This window comes from Varanus komodoensis, unplaced genomic scaffold, assembly GCF_004798865.1.
Source record: "Varanus komodoensis strain SLA01 unplaced genomic scaffold, ASM479886v1 scaffold20_3, whole genome shotgun sequence".
Taxonomy (NCBI): domain Eukaryota; kingdom Metazoa; phylum Chordata; class Lepidosauria; order Squamata; family Varanidae; genus Varanus; species Varanus komodoensis.
Window position 1 is genome coordinate 627,285 of NW_025335588.1, and position 22,540 is coordinate 649,824.

Sequence of the window (22,540 nt, forward strand, 5' to 3'; positions counted from 1 at the left end):
TCCCTGCACATGTGCACTGCAGCCCGCAAGGGAGGCACCCCAAAGAAGGCAGGGGTGGGAAGGGCTGCAGGCCCACCCCAGGTCCTGCCCGGCCGGCCAGTGGCTCCTGGGGCCGGGTGGGAGGGACGGGGACGGCTCCCCGAGGAGGGGCAGGACCTCTGCGGAGGCAAGCGGGGCACCGGGCAGGGGCTCGGCGTCCCGGCCCTCTCCACGCCCCCCACCCCGCGTGCATGAGGACTAGAAATGTGACTTTCCGATTGGAAGCTGTGCGTCTTCGGGGCCTTGTCCTGTGCCAGCTGAAAGGGCAGGCCGGGTGGAGGCGGGCACGGCCATGTCCTGTGATTCTCGGCAGCGCCGGGGAAGGTGCGTCATGACGCCCCCCGCAGCACGGCTGTCCTTCGGGTCGCTTGGCTCGCAGGAGGCTGGTGGGCCTTTGTCCTGCGGAGCGGGGCCGGGGCCTCCAGCCCAGGGCCGCCTGCTGGTCCGCTCTGCCCGGACCGGAGGGCGTGCGGCAGCCGGGCAGGTGCAGGCACACCCCCGGGGTGGCGGGCCTCCTGAGCCCGCGTCGGCCAGGTGAGCCCTGAGCGGGCGCCTGCCCAGGTGCAGCGGCCCGCAGGTGAGCCGGCGGCGGAAGGAGGCTCCGGCCGCCCTCCGGCGCTGCCGCCGCGCGCTCTCCTGCGCATCCTGCCCTCCGCGCAGGCGGGGTGAGCGTGTGTGCCGGGCGCGGAGCCTCGAGGCAGCCGGACGTCGCTTCCAGGGGTGGCTGGGCTCGCGTGTCCCCCCGCCACTGCCTTGGCGCAGCCGGCTGCAGCCCGGGGAAGCATTTTGCTCCTGCAGAAATACTTTTGGTTGGAAAGTGGAGGGTCAGCAGTTCGTGTGAGCGTCGCTCCCGCCAGCGCCGTGGTTTGCCGTGTGCCACTCGCGGGGCCACTCGAGCCGGTCCGTCTGTCAGCCGGGGGGGGCTGGCCCATCGCCCCCGCCCAGGGGCCCTCCCCCTGCCTGCGGCGTGGCTCCTTCCGTGCCACACTCCCCCCGCAGCATTTCCACATCGTGCTTCGCCTTCCTCCTCTCTTTCTCTCTGTCTTTCTTTCTTTCCTTCTTTTTTTGGGTCTTTTTCCATCTCTCTGTCTCTCTTCGTAACAGTTTTTAATAATGTTTTAGTTAGTTCCAGGCCTCTTCCCTCAATGGATCCCATTGGAAAAAGCATTTTGAAAGGAAACAGTTATACACTTCCCTTCCTTTGAAACTCTGCTGGCACCTTTTCCAGCACAGTAAACCATACAACATGGGTTTTTCAGAGTTTCCAAACACAGACATGCTGGCGTTAAATTTATGAAAAAATATTTTATTCGGCCGTGCACTCAAGTGCGAGTCTCAGAGCCGCTGGTCAAAGTTGAAAGCGAAGCCCGGCCTGCCTGAGCTTGCCAGGAAACGCGGCAGCCCTGGATCGGGCCGCTCTCGGCACGCTGCGCCCTGCCCTTCCCCAGAAAAGGATGCCAGCGTGGGGAGGAGGCGGGCAGCGGGCCCTCCTGCGGTCGCCCGGGGACTGCACCCCTCTGGTGTTGGGCAGAGGCCTCGTTTTAGGACCGAGCAAGTCTGCACCCCGAAAGGGCCGCTGCTTGTCACCTCGGCAGCCTGCCTCTTTTCCCCTGGTGCAAAGTCGAGCAAAGCCGTGGGCCAGAAATCCTGCTTTGCGCAGGGCCCGTTGGGGCAGGTGGCCTCTCGCTTTGCTCTGCGTGACTCTGTCGTTTCTTCCGTCTTTCTTGTGATTTTGGCCCGCCGTGGCTGGTGAGCGGTTTGATGCTGGATAATGTACAGAGGGAAAGGGGAACCGTGTCGGCTGCCTTGCGTTCATTCCTTGTAGGAGGAAAAAGTGTGTATGGATGGAGCCGCAGTTTGAAAACAAATCAGCGGAGTGCCCTACATTGTGGCTTCTTGGCCTCTGGGGACACTCTTGTGATTTCGGGATTTCCGCAAATGTTTCCCGCCTTATGAGAGCCAGAAACGTGCATTTTTGTAAGAACATGCACGCCAAGAACCCAAGGTGGAGGAAGCTGGATTCCTTGCCCGACGCCTCATTAATGCATTTATTTTCCTCGTAAAATAACTTTATTTAGGCATTTTGTAATAATGATAAAGTCCAGGTAGAATCAGTGGAATATCCCCAGGAAACATACCCCGTGATGTGTTTCCGACGGATCGCGGCACGCAAGTGGGAGAGTGCCTCCCGGGCTTGGGCCCAAGTGGACCCGATGCGTTGCCCCCGGGAAGCCCCGGAGCCGCACGGGCCGTCGCTCCGGGCTGCTGCTCCCCGGCCCGGGCTTTGCCTCTGCGCGTGGCAGTTCCGCAGCGCCCCCAGAGCTGCTGGCACAGCTGGCTGCTGGCCAGGAGCTCCCAGTGTGGGGGGAGAAGGCCGCAGGCCACCAGCCCCGCACAAGGCATGCCGGGCGTCCGCACGGAGGGGCAGAGGCGGTCGCCCCTCGCCGGGACCGGGAGTTGAGCCGGGCCGCGTCAGCAGGTCGGCAGGCACGGGTTCACCAGGCCGGAGGGGGTGCTGCTCGATGGGGCCCGGGGCGCAGCTGCCTGTGGGCAACGCCGAGCAGGCCCCCGCGGGGGCGGCTGGGGGGCCGGATTTGCGGCCCGAGCGGCTCGTGCCTCTTGCGTGCCGGTTCTGGGCGCTTTGCATCGTGCCAGATGCGCTCGGTTCCTGCTTGTTTGGGGCAAGGGCGAGTTGGGATGGGAGGCCCTGCCCAGGGACCCCTGGCGATTCCCAAGCCTTCTCTGCATCCTAGTAGTGGATTAGTTTTCCACATCGCTTGCGAGCCGCAGAGGCGGGAGCTTGCGGTTCCAGCGAGAGCCGCAAGCTCGGGCTGCTGGTTCTCGTGCCTCGAAGACTTCGCCCTCCCTTGCAGCTGCTTCCCGGCATACGTCTTGACTGACGGGGCCAGGGAAGGCTTGTTTCTGTCCCTGCAGACAGGCCTGGGCTAGCCAGCTCGTTCATGTGTTTCGGGTCCTTCGGAGACCCTCTGAGCGGTCCCTCGGGTCAGAAGGGTCTCTGACGTCCCAGCTGAGGTCCCGGCTGTCCTGGCCCTCCTTCCAGGATTCCTGGGCAGCCGTTGCCCCATGTTCCACTGGCTTCTGAAATGCGCCAGGTGGCTCCCCACGTCGGGGCCTTCTTGGTGGTGGCCTCCCAGTGGATGGAATTTCCTGCCTGGGGAGCCTCCCTCCCCTTCCCTCCTCTTCCTCTTCTCTTCTTTTTCCCCGGAAGTCCACGGATCCCACCCTATTCTGGGCAGCTCTTCGATTTTGGAACAGCTTGCGGTCTCCAAGCCAGCCACCGCTTCTGCGTTTCCCCGCTCCTGCTGGCGCTGCATCTGCCGCCATCCCTCTGGGGGTGAAGACGCGCGTTTTAAAAATCGTGTGCCGGTTGTCTTGTCGTGTGGCAAGTGAGGGCGACTGCCTCGCCACAGCTCGGAAAGCCTTTTGGGGTGCACGATCGAGCCCGAGCACGCCCGGGCCCTCTCCCCGCCTCGTGGGGGCGACCCTTCCGCAGCGCGCGAGGCGCCTGGGAGAGCCCCCCGCTCTGCCCGAGAGCCGGCTGCCCCTCCGCGCCGGCCCAGGCATGTGGGAACGGCTCCCGGGCACACTGGGGCTCTGGGGGCCTTTTCAGGAAATTTCTGAGAATAACATGTTCTAAAAATGGGAGCCTCTTTCCACACATACTTCCGGGAAAAGGCCGGGTTAATTTTAGCAGTGGCGCCCTTTTCCGTTTCCGGGGGAAGGCATGCTTGGCTCGCCTCCGGGCGGGAGGCTGCTGTGCGTACGTGTGCACCGCCGAGGCGGCTTGGCCGCAGCCCAGGGCCGGCCGCCCCGCGGAAGGGGAGCCGGCCCTGCGGATCCAGCCCGCAGGCCGTGCTCTCGGGCCGCCGGCCTGGCCCGGCCCAGCCCCCTCCTGCCCTCCCCGCGCTGGGGGGAGTGGGGAGATGGATGGGGGGCTCGGGGCCCGGGCCGGGGCGGCCGCGCGCGGCTTCCTGTGCAAGTTGCGTACAGGGCCTGCGGCACCGGCTGGGAATATGTCGTTAATTTTTATGCTTTCCCCTGTAAACCATCGACCTTCTTTATGATGTCAGGAGGGATTCCTTAATTTTGCAGCTGCTTCCTGGTTACGTCAGAGGAGACCCTCCTGTCCTGGAGCCGCCAGTCGTGCTCCCCGCTGGGGGGCTGTGGGGGGAGGAGCAGATGAAGTGCCGAGGATCTAATAGCTTCCACGGGGAGGGCCGCTTGGCTCGCGCTGCCTCCCGTCCTCCAGCAAGCCTTGCCTTGACCTCCTCGCCCCGGTCCCTAAGACACGGCCGGGGCCGGGGCAGCCGTGCTCCCCAGCGAGGCTCCTGTGGGCCGGGCCGGGGCCTCCGGGAGAGGGGGCGCAGTCCCCACCCCCCAGAATATCCGGCTAACCTAGGGCGCCCTCGTGCTTCTGGAGGGCTGCCGCTTCACAGAGCGGCTCCAGCGCTTTGCGACCCCTTGTCGCAGGCCGCCTGAAGGAAGCCCCTTTGAGGCTTGCCTGGGATGGGGCTGATGGGCCACGCACCGGGGCCTCGGAGGGCACGCGTGGCGCAGCTGAGCAGGGGAGGGGATTCCAGCAGCAGGGCACTGCCTTCTGGACGCCTGGCCTTCCTTAAAATCAGAACTCGGAGTCCTTTTCCGAGCAGGCAGCTCCAGCGGGTTGGGGACACTACCAAACAGGCCCTGCCGCTGCGCTCTGCTGAGGAGGGGCTTGGAACGGCCCCTCTTGATCCGGGGTCGTTTTGTGGAGGGTCTTTCCGGGGGCTGCCAGGAGCACTTGGCAGGCGTCCGTTGCCCCGTTCTCTCTTCCCCGAAAGGGAGAGTAAGCGGATGCCCCTTGTGGCCGGAGGAAACGCACTGAGAAAGCAGAGAGCAGTCTGCGTGCGTGCGTGTGTGGGCGGCAGGGCTGGGGGGCTCGGCTGCCCCTTTCCCCTGCCCCAGCTTCTGAGCCCCCAGGCAGCTGCCTCGCTGTCTTCTGACCCGTCCCATCCTGTCCGTGCTCCGGCCGTCAGGCTCGGGCGCCTTCGCCGATGCCCGCAGCACACGTCGGTGGGGCCCCCAAGCGCCACAGCGGCCCGTCATCGGGGAGTGGGGGCGGCGGGGCGTCGGGCACACGCCAGGCCACTCCTTTGCTGCGGGGCCTGCAGAGGAAAACCCCGGCTGGGACGCTCCCCCCCCCCCCCCCGTTCCAGGGGCTCACATTCCCGCCCGGCTGGCGGGCCCACCTTTCCTTCCTCACGCGCGCCGTGCGGGAACACGAGCAGCCGGCTGCCTCGCCCCCCCCCCATTGCTCCTGTCCCCTCTTGCCCACTTCCTGCAGGGAAGGGCCAGCCACGGGGGCGGGTGGGGGCCGTGGGGATGCCCGTGCTGTCTGGCTGGAGCGTGACTCACGAGGCTGGAACTTGAGTGTCTGGGCGGCGAGGAGGAAGCAGCAGCCGGCCGTCCCCAGGTGGTGTCAGCGCGGAGGGAAGGAGGCATCCGGGGAGTCGGCCCCCTTGCCGTCCTCCTTGCCAGCTGGCGGCCTGGGGGGGAGCGGTCACTGCCTCTGTTCCTCTGCTGCCGCCGAGGCAGCTGATGGTGCACCGGGGCTGCCTCCGCGGGAGCCTCGCCCGGCCCTGGCTGGAGCGGGTCCTGCCATCTGCACAGAAGCCCCTCTGCAGCACGCGCTTGCCTGCCCTTGGCCTTCCCTCGGAGCAGCGGCCCTTCAGCCGACGGGCCAGGCCGCCTTTACCCCGTTCCAAAACGCTGCATCCGCAGACTTCGGATTCGGCCTCCCCTGGCCTGGCACCGGCACCGGCACTGCCCAGGTGTGCTGGGAAGCGCCGGCTCGCACGGGGCAAGTTCCTGGCGTGGCGGAGGGCTCGGCGAGGCGCCCTTGCACGGGCCTGTGCAGCCCCCCGCTGCCAGGCCCTTTGGCCCAAGGTCCGCCTCACTGCGGGCCTGCCAGCCTGGCCTTGCTCTGCCGCTCTGCCCCGGGTCCCTGGCACGGGCCTTGGCACCCCGTTCCCCCGCCCCAGGCCTTCCTCCCATGGTGAGCCGGGGGCCCTCCCGGCCCCCTCGCTCCCCTCGCTTCCGGTGGTCAGCCTGGCCCTGCTGGCCCACGGGAGAGCCTGGCAGCCACGTCCGGTCCGCCCTGGCCGGGAGGCCTGTGTTTATCACTTTTCCTGGAGATTATCTGTTTCAAGCACTCCTTGACAGTTACAATAACAAGGGCTGCGCTCTCGGTTTCCCAGCAAGAGGACACTCGCTGCCGCTGAAAGATGTACAGCGCTAATTAGAAACGCATAACATCCGGCCACATGGCAGCCTTCTCCTGGCCGCCCCGTTTCCTGAGACCCGACAACTTTGACGACAGTTGGTTTGTGTTTTCCATGAATATTATGTTCTCTGGGAAACCGAGATGCCTCTCGGCGGTGCAGTGCAAGGCAGCCCAGGTAGAGGCGGAAGCCGGAGCGTGGCCTGCGCAGCCGGCAGGTCCAGGTGCGGGCCGGTGGCGGAGAGGAGCCCCTGCCCGCACGACCGGGCTGGACGCCTCCCTCAGCCCCCTCCGGTCACTGCCCTCCTGCCTCCCCACGCAGCTGAGGGCTGCCCGCTTGGGGCCGGTCTGGCATCCCGCCCCCACGAAGCCACGCTGGCTGCTTTGACCCGCCAGAGGGGATGTGTGTTCCCCGGACAGATGCAGACGGTGACACGAGGAAAACAGGCAGTGCTGGCATCCGGAAGGAGCAGATACGATCCGGGATGAGCCACCGTCCCGGAGTAGATAGCAGAATGTGTGTGAGAATCATAAACATCCGAGCAACCGGCCCTCCCGAGTGCCTGCGGGAGACAAAAGGCTGCGGCCTGGTGTCGAAACTGTGTGGGCACCAGGACGGTCTCCGTGGGGAGGATGCCCCGCGAACGGAGCAGCTGCAGCCAGGAGGCCCCCTGCCCTCAGTCCCTCGCCCAGCCGCATTCGGGGGGCCCGCAGCCGCAGGGGCGTTCGTCGGCCTCCATGTAACTTGACTGGCCTCAGTGGCACACTGAGCAGCCGGAACACCATTGGCAGGGCCAGGAAGTGCGCCCAGGCTCTCCCTGCGGAGAGGAAGGCGCCACGGACCGGGGCGGAGCGGTCGTGGGTCCCGGCGGCGCATGGAGGGGCCCGCCTGGCATCGCCACGGCGCTCCTTCTGGTGCTAGGGCAGGCCTTCCCGTTTTGCCGGGCATCCTAGTCTTCTGGTTTCTATTCTCAGCCTGTTCCTGCATCTTGATATGTGCATGGCTGCTCAGGCCCGCCTTCGTTTTTCCCTCTTTCTTGGTAGCTTTCTTAGTGCGTCTTCTCCTGCAGTTTATGGCTTTCGTTGTGGTGCGTCTGCTTTGGCCAGAGGGCAGAATAAGGCCCTGTTGGGTCTGCGAAGAGGGCGGGTGTGGGCCAGGGTCCCCAGTGTGCCGGAGGCCAGGTGGCGGAGGGCGGGAGTCCCCTGTCGGGCTCGGGGGGCTGCTTCGGCGAGGCGCGGCTTGCTCGGGGGACTCACGGCGCCCGCGCTGTTTCCACAGAGTGCCTCTCGGAAGACTGCCGCTCGGTGATTCAGGAGCAAGCCACGGCCCTGGGTCTCGCCATGTTCTCCATGCTGGTCAGGCGCTGCACGGCCCTGCTGCGGGAAGCCTCTCTGGGTAAGCGGGGATGGGGGCTGCCGCCAGGGGCTCTGCCCTCCCCACGCCGGGCTCAGGCTGCACGGCGGCCCCGGCACCCTCCGGACGCCAGCGGCCTCTTCCCAGCGGAGACGGCCCCTTCCTGGACAAGATGGCCCGGGAACACACCGCCTGCGCCAGAGTCTGTCTCCTCACGGGTGACGGTTCCTGCCCCCCTCCAAATTCTCTGGCAGGTGTTCTTCAAGTATCCCGAGAGGGCGAGGACTGGTGGAACAGGATCGCCTGTTATTCTCAGGCCCCGGAACAAAAATAGGAAATTGCTTTGGCGGAACCGTACAGAGAAGACGCTCTTCTCTGCCTGTGAGATCGCCCCACGAGGGGCTTGGTTCCTCCATGCCGGGCAGCTCAGTCCCGGGTGGATGGAGGGCATCCCTGGGCAAGGGGAGCTGCCCCCGCGTGCTGCCCCCGGGTGGCACCTTCCGTCCGAGGGAGCCTGCAGCTCATTCGCAGCGGCGTCCAGCCACTGGCACGGAGCAGGGCTCCTCAGCATGGCTGCTTCAGTGGGGACACGATCCCAAGCCCCAGTGGCTGCCCGACACTTGAGGGAACCGGGGCGGGCAGAGCAGGGTGGCCACCGGCTGCAGGGGAGGGTCTCTCCACTCTCGGGCTCAGCGCACCGGCCCCCAGCCGGCTCTGCATGCGTCCTGCCCTAGCCCAGCATTTCTTCCACGGCTGGCCGTGTCCCCCAGTCCTTCCAGTCACCTCGTTTTACCTGGGGACGCTGCCCTTTTGCCAGCGCCTTCGTGCTCCGAGCCACACAGCGCAGGCCCAAACCCAGCCAGAGGGCCGCTGGGGGAGCCGCGCTTTCTCAGCCGCCGGTAAAAATAGCCCCGTGGCTCCGCTGCCGGCTCGGGTTAGCGGCATTTTAAAATTAGCCCCTGCTGAGGGCTGCCCGAACCTCAGCCTGGGCGGAGCAGAGCAGAAGCTCGGCGCGGGGGGAGGCGGCCTGACCTGGGGACAAGGCCGAGTCCCCTGGCAGACCCGAGCGCTGAGCCGGCTTCCCGGCCCCCTCGCAGCGGGCGAGAAAGCGGCCCCCTCCCCAGGGGGAGCCTGGCACGCTGTCTCGCTCGGCCTGCCCTCCTCGAGCGGTGGGGGCTTTGCAGGGCCCTCCCCGTCGGCCGCTGACGGAGGCTCTGGCGGCGGGCCCTCTTGTCCTGTGGCCGGGTGATGCGGCCCGTCGGCCTGGTGCGCTTGCCCTTTGTCCCTCCGGGTGCAGGGGGGAGCAGCGAAGGCCCCCCCCCGGATCGCCTGGAGCGTGGTGGGGTCCGGGCCCCTTGGCGCGTCTGTGGCTGCGCCTGCCCGTTCGCCGGCAAGAGGGGGGGGTGCCGTGTGCGGCTCGTTGCTGGGTTTCGGGTTGTCGGAAAACCCCGTGTGGGTACGGCCCATTCCGCACTCACGATCCAGGACGCAAAGCCATGGGTGAGCGCCGGGTCGGGAGCGCCTGGCTGCTTGGATTTCGGAACCTGGCGTGAAACGGCCGTGCCTGGTTTGCACGCAACGACAGCCTGTGCCTCCGTGCCCAGGCACGCTCGCCCCGGCCTCCAGGCCTCCAGCGCTCCCACCCCCTCCAACCGGGACAGGGCCAAGGCCAGTCCGCGCTCCCAAGCCCTTGCCGTCACGGGGAGCCCCGGGAGCGAGTGGGGCTGCGCGGGGAAGGCCTCGCTCACGCTGACCTTTCCCCACCTTCCTTTCCCAGCAACCACTCAGGCCCAGGAGGGCGCGGAGGACGACGAGGGCATCAAGGTCTCCGCTTTGCCGCAGGACCTGAAGGAGCTCCTGCCCAGCATCAAGGTTTGGTCGGACTGGATGCTCGGCCACGCGGACACCTGGAACCCCCCGCCCAGCACCCTGGAGCTGCCCAGAGCGTAGGTCCGGGGCCGGGGGGGCACCCTTTCCCTCTCGCTCCCCCTGCCCCTTCTTTCTCCGCCCTGCACGGTCGCTTTCCAGGGAAACAAACAGGTTTGCGCGTGGAGTGGCAGAGCTGCCAGAGGGCGCCAGGTTGGGGGAGGCCGAGCCGCCCGTCATGTGGGGAGCTCAGAGGCTGAGCAGGCATCGGCCCTGTGCCTCGAGAAGGCGGCTGCCAGCAGTCTCGGCCTCCGCCAGGGTCGAGGCGCCCGGGGACCCAGGCGGTGGGTGCCACTCCGAGTTGGCCAGCAGGCAGGATGGCCCCTTGGCACCGCCTGCTTGCAGGGCTGCTCTGGGTCCTCGGGCCTGAGGATTCCCCTCTCCGAGCCCAGCTGCGGCCCCCGGTTGCCCTCTTCTCTCCAGCCGGCCGCGCCCCTCGCTCTTGGCTCGTCGGGGCACGCTGAGCACTCCCCGTACAGGATTGCCCAGCGCCTCTCGCCCCGTCCCCGGCTTCCCTGGGCCTCCCCTGCAGAGGTGCAGCCTGGACTCCGAGCCGGGTTTCTGGGAGGGGAGACGGCCCTGGGCGCCTCCTGCTCGCATCTGCTCTGGCTTGCTCCGCATCTCCTGGCGGAAGATGCCGAGGGGGCTCCGCCCAGGGAGCTCCCCCCTTGCCTGCCTCCTGCCCACCAGGCGCCCTGTCCCATCCTGCACCCACAGCGCTCCCCCCAGCCGCCCCAGGCCCATTGCATTAGTCCGGCGGAGCCCTCCGGGGAGCCGGGACGGCGCGCTCAGCCAGAGCAGCCTCCCGGCTCTCCGCCCGTCCCCGTCTCTTCCCCATTTGTTGCTGGCACTTTCTGCTGCTGCCGCTGCCGCGTCTTCGTCTTCGTCTTCGTCTTTGTCTTCTTCTTTTTTTTAATTCATTTTGGCTGAGGAAATGGAAATCTCACACAGGAAGTGCCGGGCCCCATTTTGGAGAGAGGGGGACAGGTCTGTTTTCTGTTTGCCGGCTGCGCGGGCTTGGCTGGCGGGCTGGGACTGGGGCCTGCTCGGGTGGACCGTTGCCCATCTTTGGGCAGAGCTCAGCCCCAGAGTGCACTCAAGAGCCCGCCACTTCCTGCCCGTCCCGTCCCAGCCCCCTTCCCAGCCGGTCCACGGAGCAGCGGCTCGGGGGGTGGGGGCCTGCTCCTTCCTCCCCCCACCCCCTAGGTGCCTGCAGCTTCCCTGCCCACAACCCGTGGCCGTGGGAGGCCTTGCAGGCTTTGCCTGGGACCGGTGTTCCCCGGGGCCGCTGCCTCGGTTTGTGGGGACGGAGGCGAAGAGGGCCCGGAGAACCCTGCCCGCTGCTTCTCACCCTCGCAGCATCCCTGCAAGGTAGGCCAGGCGTGGAGGCGCTGGCTGGCCCCAAGTCGCCAGGGGCGCTCGTGGCCGGTGGCGACTCACGTGTGGGGCCCCAGGGCCCCGGCCCAGTGCCCTGTCCACCTGGCCGTGCTGGCGGCCCGGCCACAGAGCCAGACCCCCGTCCTGGGCCCAGGTCAGGCAGTCGGCTTGCTTCCCCTGGAGGCCCCGGGCCCCGGCCTGCCGCTCCCCAGTGTCCTGCAAGGATGGAGAGGCCCGGGCCCCCACCAGCTCTGGGGCAGCCAGGGGGCAGGCTCCGCAGGCTCCTTGCTTCCCGGCGCAGGTGGGCAAGCGCCAGCACAGGGGGCCCAGTCCTTGGCCCCAGGATGCATTTCTGGAGCTCGGGCCCTGTGTGGGTCTGCCAGCCAAGGCAGGCCTTGGCTGCGGGCAGAGGGGCACGTGTCCCTCAGCTCTGGGGGGCTGCACAGGCCCTCTGGTTCCCCCCGGGCAAGGCAGAGGAAGCAGCCCTCCCTGCCCTGTCTTCAGCTGAATGATGATGCCATGGGGGGGGGGGAAGGACAGCACCCCGAGCAGAGTTCTGAGGTAGCACTGTGAGAGCCCCCCCAGCTGCCGCCCCACCGCCAACCCCCCCGGTGCCCCCCCAGGCCCTGGCTTGGCACCCCACTTCCCCTTCCACCGGTTCCCAGGGAACCCGCTCAGGCCCCGACGCCGAGGCCGGCTAAACTCGGCCCAGCTGTGGCAGCGGGTTTATTGCTTTCAGCTGGTACTTGAACCCGGGTCTCTGGCTTTGGAGCTGTTCCCAGGCTTAATCCCCGGAGCTTTCTCTGCAGCTGTATGACACTCTGCTGACCCTGAATGAGGATAGGAAAATAGAACGGGTGCCAAGCCAGCGTCTCTTTTTCATTTGGAGTCTGGCAGCCTGCCCATGACCAGGGTTACATAATGGGAAACAGCGCGGGCTCTGGAGAGCCCTGCGCACTTCGCCAGGCGGCCGGGGCCCTGCGCGCTCCGAGGCCATATATCTTCCTAATTGGCGCTCGGACGCATTTATCACCCGCCTGGATTTCGGAGCCCTCCTCCTCGTGGAAAGGGGGCTGCATTCCACTCCTCCCATGGCTCTCCTGTTGGACGCGCAGGGCGGGGGGAGAGGAAGGATGTGGCATGGCTTGCGCACCAGGTGCGGGGGGCCGGGGGTGGCAGGCATCGCGGGGGCCGCGGGAGGAAGCCTGCCTCGGAGGGCCGGCCGGCCGGCCACGTGCACAGGGCTGCCCCTCCCCTTCCGAAAGATGCCCTTTGGGCCCCACGGTGCCGGCAGCGGTGGCTGGCGTGCCCCTCCAGCGTGGCCAGTCAGGGCCGTGCACGGCCGCACCACGGCCCGAAGGTGCTCCCTCTGGGACCAGGCTTGCGCTCCCGAGCGGCTTCCCGCTGGAGACCTCCGGGGGCGGGGGGCCCGCCACCTCCCTGCGCGGGCCGGTCTGTGCCCTGGCCGCGAGGCGGCTTTTCCAGGTGTTGGGGCGAGATCTGCCCCCCGAAGCATCAGCCCCTTAGTTCCTGTCCGACGGCCGGGACAGAGACGAGCCCGCAGACCCCCCGTGCGCCGCCTTTCGGGCCGGGACTCACGACGGGCTCCCGGTGCCCCGCAGCTGCTCTTCCCCAGGCCGGGCTGCCCCTCTCCTGGCTCCTCCCGGCCTCATGAAGCCCCTCAAAGGGAGCCGTGCTTGGGGCAGTCCAGGTCAGAGGGCAACTGGCCTGTCCTGTCGGTCCCGTGGCCGCTCCCCAGTCCAGGGTGCGCTCCGGGCACAGGGTGGCCCTCCGGGAGGGGGGCCGGGGCAAGGGGCTGCGGGAGGGGGTGGGGAGGGGGAGGCCGGGCCGCCCGGCTCGGCTTCCCTCCCCCCCTCCTCCCTCCCCCTCCCTCCCAGCCCGGCGAGCGAGAGAAAAAGGCCCGAGCGGTTTGCCATCTGGAACGCCGCGCTGGCTGCCTCCACCACACGCTTTCCGGGTTTGCGCTGCAGCTGTGGGCCTGGTGCATGAGTGTTTAAACAGGCTGGTATTGCACAGGAAGCGGCCACCTCCGTGGGGCCCCTGAGCCGCCGAACACGGGGCCGTTGTCTTCAGCCTCGCGTGCCGCCTGCACGGGCAGGCCTGGGGGCGCGGGGTCCCGTCCCGTGCACCACCCGGGCCTGGCGCCCCTCCCACCGGCCCTCCCAGCAGCCCCTCTTCCTCTTCCTCTTCCTCTCGCTCGGCAGGCTTTGCCCCAAAAGGGCACTGCCCCAGCCCTCCGCCTCACCTGCCCCGGCCCCCTCCCTGCCCTTCGCCTGGCATTCCAGATGGGGTGGCTGGCTGCGCAGGGCGTGTGTGCTGGGAAGTGGGGGGCACGGCCCCCTCTCCAGGGGGCTCTGCAGCTGAGGAGGGGGCGCCTGCAGCCGGCCCGCGCCCCCTGTGGGGCAGGGGCAGCAGGGGGCCACTCCCCCCTCCCCCGGAGGGCAGGCCCCTCGTCCGGAGGAGGGGGCCACGCGCCCCTCCACGCCTCCCCCTGCAGCACCCAGGCCCTGTTATGTCCCACCCCGGCTGCCCGGGGGCTGCGGGTGCAGCGAGCTGGTCCCCCGCCCGGCTGGTCCCCCGGCCACCCTGTCGCCTGGGCGCTGGTCTCCGGCCCGGTCCGGCCTGAAGGAGGCGCTCAGGGCCGGGGGGTTGCACCTCTCCGAATTTTCGCCTGGCGCAGATGGGGGCGGGGGGGCTGGAGCGCTCAGTCTCTTTTAACCCTTGCAGCTCTGCGTCTTTTCAAGGTGGCCGAGCACGTCGCGCTTCCCATTACATCACGGGGGACCCTCGGAGAGTGGCCTCCCCCCCCCCCCCCGCCCGGCACGCCTGGGTCTGTTTGTGTGCTTTTTCCCACCTCTAAATGCTTCTGACAGCCAGGCCTGGCCTGGGCACGGGGGGAGCGGCCGCCCGACACTCTGGGGGCACGCTGGCCCAGGGCCCCGGGGGCCCCCCGGCTCCCCCCCTTGACCTGAGGGTGCAGGCGCGCTGCTGGTGTGCCGGGCTTTGATTAATGGCAGCTCGTTCGGCCGGTTCCCAGGACACTCTTGAAAACAAGATGTTTCGTTTCAGCGCCGTGCTTCCCCCTTCCTCCCCCCATCCTGCCTGCCCCCCCACACCATCCTGCACGTTGATTTCAGCAAATAAATGAGTGCAGGAGCGTCCACCTGGAGCAGCTAGTTTGTCTGTGAGCGGGAGGGAGGGAGGGAGAAAGTTCGGGGCAGGGGCTTGCCGAGGAGCCCCCCCCAGCTTCCTCCCTGCCTGTGGGGGGGCTGGCCCGGGCAAGAGTCGCGCCCTCTCCGCTTTCTCTCTTCCTGCCCTGGGCCGCGTGCCAGTGGGGCACCCACGCCGGAGCGTGCCCCCCACAGCTCGGCGGATCTGCGCCCCGGGCCGGGCCGGGCCAGCCGCGGGGCATGCAGTGCGTGCCGGAGCGCCGCCCGGATCCTCCGGGCATGTGCCTCCCTGCTGCCGGGCTGGCGCGGCTGTGCCGGGGCACGCGAGCCCATCCTGCCCCCCCGCCTCGCGCGCCCCAGAGCTCCCCCGCCGCCCCCCCCCGGCTTCTGAGGTTTCCTCGCGCCCGGCCCGGAAGGCGCCGCAGCCACTCTTGCTCGCAAACCGGCACTCTCTTTTCGCACTCTCTGCCGTGTGAACCCGAAGGTGGTGCCGCGTCCCTGCCGCCAGCTCGCCCCTCCCTGAGGGGCCGCGGCGTGTGGGGCTGCGGCCAGAAGCGAAACTGAGCCAGTTACTTTGCCTTCCCCACGGCGAGCTGAAACGGACCAGGCAGGAGCAGTGCTCCTCAGGGCAGCCTTCTGGGCATGCCCAGAGGCTCAGGCCCAGAATCCCTGGCCATGGCCCGTAGTCCCCCCCTGCATGGCGCATGGGAAGCCGGGGCCTGAAGCCGGCCCGCGAGTCCTTCGCCCCTCCAAGGCTGCTTCAGCCCACTGCCTCTTCCCACCGCCGCCCCTCACCATTGGCTGTGCTGATGGGAGCTGTAGTCCAGAACGGTGGAGGAGCCAGTGATGGCCCAGCCCCACTGAAGCCATTGCTGCTTCCCACCAGCCGCACACCGCTTTTGGTCACTGTGTCACATGCCCTTGCTCCGTAGAAGTGTGAATATATGCGTATTTTAAAGTTCAGGTTTTGAAACGCACAGAGCACATCCTCGCGCTTCCTAAGCAAGACCAGTGTCCCTTCCTTAAGCTAAGGGGAAACGAGGCACACGCACGATCCCCATATTTTTCCCCAAGGCAATGAGGGCTAGAAACTTGGGCTTGTAATGCAGCTAGTTCTGAGTACTATGCACCTACCCACACATTAACGCTGAAGTTCTCAGGGCAGGGATTTCTGGAACTGGCAAGCGGTCTCGGCCAGGATGCCAAGTCGCCAGCCAAGCCAGCCGCAGACTACCCTGGGCTGGTGGAAGGGCATCTCTGCAGCAGAGATGGGGGGGGGACAGGGGGGCGGTGCTGCTATGCCCCCCCCCTTTCTGAACCTCGAGCAGAAGCTGCCTTGGTGTTCCTCGGGCCGCCACGCCGCGTTCTCGAGCGCTCCGGCGAGGCTGTTGCAGCGAGCGGCCGGTCGCTACCTGCGGAGAGGGCCCCTCGGCCCCGGTCGGCAGGAGGGCAGCCGTGTGGCCCCCCGGCCTTGCTGGGGCAGGGGGCGCCCCGTGCGGAGGGCCCGGCCGCGCTCAGCTCTGTCCCCCCCGTGCCCCCGCAGGGTCTCCGTGGACGTGTGGGCGACGCTGGCCGACTTCTGCAACATCCTGACGGCCGTGAACCAGTCCGAGGTGCCGCTCTACAAGGACCCCGACGAGGACCTGTGCCTGCTCAGCCTGGAGGAGGACCGGCTGCTCTCGGGCTTCGTCCCGCTGCTCGTCGCCCCGCAGGAGCCCTGCTACGTGGAGAAGTCCTCGGACAAGGTCAGGGCCGGGGCACGGCGCCCCCCACCCCGCCCTCCCCTCCGGGCTTTTCTTCTTGGGAAGCATTTCTGTACAAGCGGAACACGATTAAGTCATTGAGAAAGGGTGTTAAGGGAAAATGTCGACCTTTTAGCCGCTGACATCCAGCTCTGTGTCATGAAACCCCCTCTTGACTTCCTTTTGCTCTGTGTGTGTGTGAGAGCGCGAGCAAGCGAGCAAGCAAGCGAGGGAGGGGGCGGGAGCGCTCGCTGGCATGCCGCGGTGCCGGTCATTTCCTCCCTCCTTTACAGAGCGCAGCTTGCGCTGGCAGCGCTTCCCCGGCTCCAAATGGCTTGCATCATGCGCGGGGCGGCCTCCTCCCCGGCCCCCTCCCCGCTGCCCGCCCCGGCGGGCTGGCTGGCCAGCCGGCCGGCCGCTGAGCCCTGCGTGAGGAGGCAGCCAGCCAGTGCGGTCCCTCGTCCCGTGAAGAGCGGCTGCGGAGGAGGCCGGCCGGCCGGCCGACCCTGCCTGCCGGAGAGCCGGGGGCTGCTTCCCGTGCCCCTCGCCGGCTGGGCGGGAGCAGCTCTGCCCACCCAGCCCGTGCCAGCGCTGCCATGCCGGGCCGGCTCTTTGCCAGCCCAAGGCCCCGGGGTTGGCCTTGGCCGCCAGCGGCTTGAGGGGCCCTCCCTGTGCCAGGGTAGCAGCTGCCGGGCCGGGCGGCTTCGCTCGCGTCTCGCGGCAGAGGCCTGCCGGTCTCCTGCACCACGGAGTTTTCCTCCCCACAAGGCTGGAATGGGTGGCCGAACCTGAAGCTGGAGGGGCCCAGGGTCCCCAGACCGCTGCTCTTGCAACCACCTGCCACCTTGGGAGGCCCCCAAGATCTGTGCGGTTTCTCCCCGTTCGGCAGCTCGACACGCCCTGCCCCGCCCCCCCGAGACAGAGCACCTGGCCTCCTGAGCCGCACCTGGGCGCCAGCTTGGCCCGTGCGCCCCGGTGTGCCCCCGAAATGGAATCCCCCCTCGTGCGGCAGATGGCTCCACCCCACCTCAGTGGCGAGGCGGCTGGGCAAGAGCGCGAGGGCAGAGCAGGTCCCGGGCGGCGGAAGGCGGAGGCCTGCCGCTCGCGCCGCTTTGTGCCAGGCCGAGGCGGCCTCCATCTGTTTGTCCGTCCCTCCGTCCGTCCGTCCGGCTCCGCCTGGCCGCCTGTCATGGTGCCTCTCGTGCTGCGTCGGCTGCAGCCGTCGCTTTCCAGGCGCACCCTGAGACTCGCCCGCTCACGTGCTGCCCGATGCGTTTTACTGGGCGGGCAGCAGTCGAGCCGCGGTCCTTCCGCGTGCAGAGTGCCCACTTGCGGGTCGCCCGCGCCTGGCCCTGTTTGGATGGGGGTCCCAGAGGTGGACCGGGCACCTTCTGCGTGGGAGCCGGGGGCTCTGCCCTGCCCCCTTCTGAACCCGGGGGCGTGCGCGTCCTCGGCGTGGCTGGCACACTGGCCCCGCTCTCGTCCCCCTCGAGTGCCGCCCAGAAGGGCTCTGCGACCCGAGGGGGACGAAAAGTCCCAGGCGGGGCGGAGGGACCTGGGATCCCCAATCCGTGTGGGGCAAGGAGCGGCTGGGGCAGAGAGACAAAGGAGAGGCACCCCGGAGGAAGAAAGAGGGACTGCGGGGCGACTTGTGCGGAGCGAGGGCCGGGGAGGGGGGGGCGAACCGAGCCATAAATCTGGGGCAAGGAATCCGGGGGGGATGGCTCCCACCTGGCAGGCTGTGCCGCGGCTGCTGCGGGTTTCGGGGGCGCTGTGGCTTGCAGAGAGCAAGCGCGGCTGTCGAGCTGCGTAATTGATGTCCGCCGGAGCTGGGGCCGTGCCAGCTTGTCTTGGCCGGGCGCCAGCGTTCTGTAATGCCGGAGCCAGGTGTGAAGCAATGTCTGTTCCGTCTTGTTCCCAAGCACCTACAGAAGCCTCGTGCGTCCCACCGGGGGCTGCCGCCTCCAGGAAGGAAGCAGCTGTGCAGGTAGCTGGGGAGAAGACGCGGCCCGGCAGAGCTGGGGCCGGGGGGGGGGCCGTCCTGTGCCGTCGCCCTGCATTCAGGTGTGGTGGCACGGGGGGGGCAGGACGCCAGGGTGTGCCGAGGGGCCGGGCACCTGTGACGGGCCCAGGCGAGCGCGAGGGGCACTGTGCCCATCCTGCACCCCCCCCCCCGGAGACCCAGCCTTCCCCGCAGGCGACCAGCTGGTGTCACTGGCTCCGGCTGGGGAGCTCTGCGGGCTCTCGGCCTGGGGAGAGCCTTCTGCCCACCCCCACCCCCCGCCCAGCCTCTGGTCCGTCTCCACCGGAGCCAGTGCCGCGGAGGGGAGCGGGGCCTTCTGTGGGCCAAGCGGGGCCCTGCCGCAGGCCCGGAGCTGGACGGAGTACTTGCTTCCCGGGCACCCCCACCTGTGGGGATGCCCCCGGCCAGTCCCGCACCTGAAGTGCACCCAGCGCGGACGCCTCGCCCCGCTCCGCACGGGCGCCCGGCCTGCGCTCTCGGCTGGTGGCCACACGCTCCCGAACTGCTCATTCCCGGGGCAGCGGTGTCTTTTGCCCTCAGGACTGCCTGGGGATGCAGGGGACCGAAACAGGTGTGTGTCTTCCTGAGTGCCGCACGCGAGATGCTCGGAGAGCCCCCGCCACCCACCCGCCTCTCCTCTGCCGGGGAGGAAGGGGCACCCTCCTGCCCAGGGGCGGGCTTGCTCCCGGGTGACCTTGTGCCGCAGCTTCCCCGGCGCAGGACTGCGCCGCAGCCCCACATGCCCCCGGCCAGGGCCTTCTAGAGGCCTGCTGCCGTGGGGGGTAGCCCGTCAGGCCTCCCGCTTGTGCCAGGACCCGTCCCCCCCGCCTGTGGGCGGATGAGGGTCTCCCTCCGCATGTTTCCTGGCGGCCTGGAAAATTCATCAGGGAGCCCTGGCGCGCTTGATGAGGTGGCGAAGCGGGCCTGCGGGGCGGGGAAGGGGGCCTGCCGAGCAGGGGAAGGATTAGCGGCTGGGAGCAGATCTTCGGGCTGAGCAGGTCTCACCTTTCCTCCGGTCCTCTGTGTGGCTGCGCGTGGGACTGTCAGGCGAGTGGCCGGCCCCCCCTGGCCCCCCCAGCCGCTCCTCACGGCCTGCTCTGCCTTCTCCCCGAGGAGGCATCGCTCGGCCCGGCGGGGCAGGGAACCCTCGGCCGTGGGCAAGGCAGGGGGCAGGCCGCGGAGAGTGGCAGGCGGGTGGGGAAGGGGCCTCTCCCCCTCCTGCAGCCGGCCGGGCAGAGCACAGGCCGGGCTGGCCGCTTCCTTTCCCGAAGCCCCCCCCCCCCACCCATGCTGCTCCGGCTGGGAAAGGGGAGGCGAGCGACCAGGCAGGCCTTTCTGCCCCGGAATGCCTGCTCGGAGGACGGGGAAGGCCGCTTGGCCGGCGCGTCGGTCGGAGGACTGTCCGGCAGCCCCTTCGTGTGGGAACGAGTCCCTGCCGGGAGAGCTGCGGAGCCTCGCGGCCTCGGAGCGCGGAGCGGGCCCTCCTGCACGGGGGCCTGGGTGGGCATGGAGGGATGGCGCAGCCCCTTCCTGGCACCCAGGTGACCGCGGGCTCGTGCCCTGGCCAGACGGACCAGGCCTGGCCGAGCCCCCGGACGGCTGACCGGAGTCCGCGGCCCCGGGGGTCCCTGCTCCAGTCGCCCAGCCAGCCCCCCGGTGCCGTCCCGCACAGGGCATGTTGCCCTTCTCCCCTGGCGGGGGGTTGAGGGGCGCTGAGCAGCCCCAGCCACACCTGCCCGTCTCGCTCCTGCCACCAGCTCTCTGCCCCCCCCCGCTCTCTGCACCCCCCCCGCCGCCCGCTTGCTCCAGAGCGAAGCGCCCGGCAGCCCCTTTGAAGGCCGCGTCTGGGGAGGGCCTGGCAGCCCGCCCGGTGTCATCACTTGCGCGGTGCCTGCCATCGGGGTGGGGGGAGCGCCCAGGGCATTGGCACCGTTTCAGACGAGCCAGCCATGACCCAGAGCTCCCCACTTGGAGTGGGGAATGAGATTGCTTCATCCGCTTGACAGCTCGCTCTGCAGAACGAAATTTATCTCCCCTTAATTGCCTTGGATCCCGAGAGGGTGCCTGTGGTAATTCCGAGGGGATAATTACATCAAAATACAAAAATGTGCAGCGCAGAGCGCCGAGGGCCGAGCGTGGGGGGCGTGGCCACCAGCACCCCCCGGGAGAGCCTTTTGGACCGCAAGGTGGGGTGGTCCCCGCTTGCGTGTGAGCAGGTGAGCGCTGGGTGCAGCTGCCTGCTGGAAGGGGGAGGGGGGCCGGAGCTGCCCCCCCCAGCCTTCCCGGTGCCTTCCAGAGGGGTCAGGCGGGTCCCTGAGCTGGGAACAGCACCTCTTCGGGGGGCCCCACTCCCCATCCTGCCCGGGAGCTCTGCCCACGCCTCTAGAGCACCCCCTCGCCCTCCCCTCCTACCTCCTCCATCACCCCAGAAGAGGCAGATGGGGCCCGGCTGCCCCCAGCTCTGCTTCGGGCCTGGCAGCACTTCAGGCACCTGCTGGGGCTTACAGGTGGTCCCGGGGACCTGGAGAGACGTGTCTTGCGAGCCCCTGGTTTTCGCCCGAGTTGATTGCAGGGCGGCTGGGGGCCCTTGCCCTCCCCGCTTGGCCTGGGGGGGGCAGCAGAAGAGATGGGGAATCTGCCCCCCATGCTGCACACGGAGCAGGCTGCCCTTGGCCAGAAAGGCCCAGGCAAGGAAGGGCCCCTCCTGGGCCCGTCTCTTACAAAGGATTCTTAAATCGCAGTGTATATCACGGAACATTTTCCAAAATCTAGCCCAACAGTTAGTTTGTATGGGGGGGGGGTTCAGTTTTCTCTTGATGTAAAAACAGAAAGAGAGCGGCCTTAGGAAATGCAAGTGCCGGGGCGGGGGGCGAGGCCCGTGTTGCACTGCAGTGCCCATTATCACCCAGCCAGGGGTCCCAAACTAGCGAAAGGCACCAGGATGGGAGGGAGACCCCGGGACCCCCCGGCCCAGGCAGCAAAAGTCCCTCTGCCCCCCCGCGGAAGCCCGTAACAGCAGCAAGGCAATCTGGGGGCCGGGGGCTCGTCCAGGCCCCCCCCCCCCGTTCCCAGCCATCCCAGTCACGTCGCACGCTTGCGCTGCCCGCCCGCCCGCCCCTCTCCGCGGCTGGGTACCGACGGCAAAAGGGCCGCCCATGTGCATTGGAGAGCCTGAGCCCCCCTGAGCCCCCCGTGCAGCCGCAGCGCCACCCCCACGATGCCGCGGGCTCCCTGGGCCAGCCCTCCGTGCTGGGCGCATGAGGCGCATTCTGCTGGGGGAAGCGCGCCTTCCCGGCCGCACTCTCCAGCTTTTCTCTGCGCAGAAGGACCCCAGCTGTGCCGCCTCCGCCCGCCCGCCCGCCCGCCAGCGGGACCCTGGATGCGGAGGCCCCCTGGGCCCTGGCGTGCCTCTCCACTGAGCTGAGCTGAGCTGAGCTGAGCTGAGCTGAGCAGAGCAGAGCAGAAGGCGGGCCGGCGCAGGCGTGTGGAATGCAGCGCTGGGTGCTGCTCACACGCCCCGGGTGCTCCCCCGGCTCCCCCCACCTCGTGCAGGGCAAGGAGCGCCTCGGCGGGGAGGGGAGGGGAGGGGAGCCAGCAACCCGGTCGCCTCAGGTTGCCTGCCGGGGGCCCCAAACCCCTCCACATTCCACAGTGAAAGCGCAGGGCAAGCCTCCCCTTCTTGGGCGCTTTGGGTCCCTGAAACCCTCCTGCCCCAGGTATGGGGTCAGACTAGATGGCCCCTGGGCTGCTTCCCTGGTGCGTGTCGAGGAGCAGAGGGCACAGGGAGACCTGCAGGGAGAGCTCCCCCGGCTTCTCCTGCACTTGGGTGTCTTGGGGGGCAGTTTCGGAAGTTTCGGAAGTTCCGGATGCATCCGTGGGGCAAAAGAGCTGGGGTTGGCCCGTAGCACCCCTGCCCTGGTGCGCCAGCTTGGGCTGCCCCATGTGGCCCCTGCCCGGAGGCGTGCCAGCCCTCGGCCCCGGCCTGCTTCCTCGGCTCGCGTGCAGTTCCTTACTTGTCGAGAGGGAGGGCAAAGGGGCAGGCAGGTGGGGCAGGAACGGGGGCCAAACCCGGCAGGTACCCTGTGCTCCTTGCCGGCCGAGCGGCGGGGATGCAGCTGGCAGGAGACGGGGGAAATTTGCAGGGAAGACAATGCTTGGAAAAACTTTGCTGGCACCCGACCTTCCCGGGGAGGCAGAAGCCTCCTCTGGAGTGATCCCGGCTGGCCACGGGCAGCGGAATAAAATACGCCCAGGCTGCAGCTGGCCAGCTGGGGGCCCCCCCAGCCCCCCCCCCCCCGCCCAGCACTTTGGAAATGCTGAGCAAACGGCGCGACCCCCAAGATGGGGGGGGGGGGGGGGGGGGGGGGGCGCAGGCCCACTCGGCTGCGGTCTTCGCGGATTTCAGGGGCCTGCGGAGCGCCGAGCTGCAGCTTCCTGCGAAGCGGGATGGCCCTTCTGAGCCAGAGGGATCCCATCAACCTCTCCTTGAACTCCCGGCGCTCGGCCGCTCCCCACTTCTTCCGCGCCTCACCCACCTGCCCCCCGCCCCCCAGCACACGCATGCACGCCGCCGCCGCCGCCGCCTCTCCGGGCTCCTTGGAAGCGGCC

General features: G+C 68.5%; 1 protein-coding gene across 1 annotated transcript in view; it reads left to right on the forward strand.

The window, feature by feature from the left end:
• SMG6 (SMG6 nonsense mediated mRNA decay factor) overlaps nt 1–22,540 on the forward strand; it is a 56,209-nt gene that overhangs the window by 21,431 nt on the left and 12,238 nt on the right. Inside the window, exons 11-13 of the mRNA XM_044430531.1 lie at nt 7,599–7,715; nt 9,451–9,619; nt 15,711–15,912. Of these exons, the coding sequence (XP_044286466.1) occupies nt 7,599–7,715; nt 9,451–9,619; nt 15,711–15,912 (488 nt within the window). The remainder of the gene's footprint in view (nt 1–7,598; nt 7,716–9,450; nt 9,620–15,710; nt 15,913–22,540) is intronic.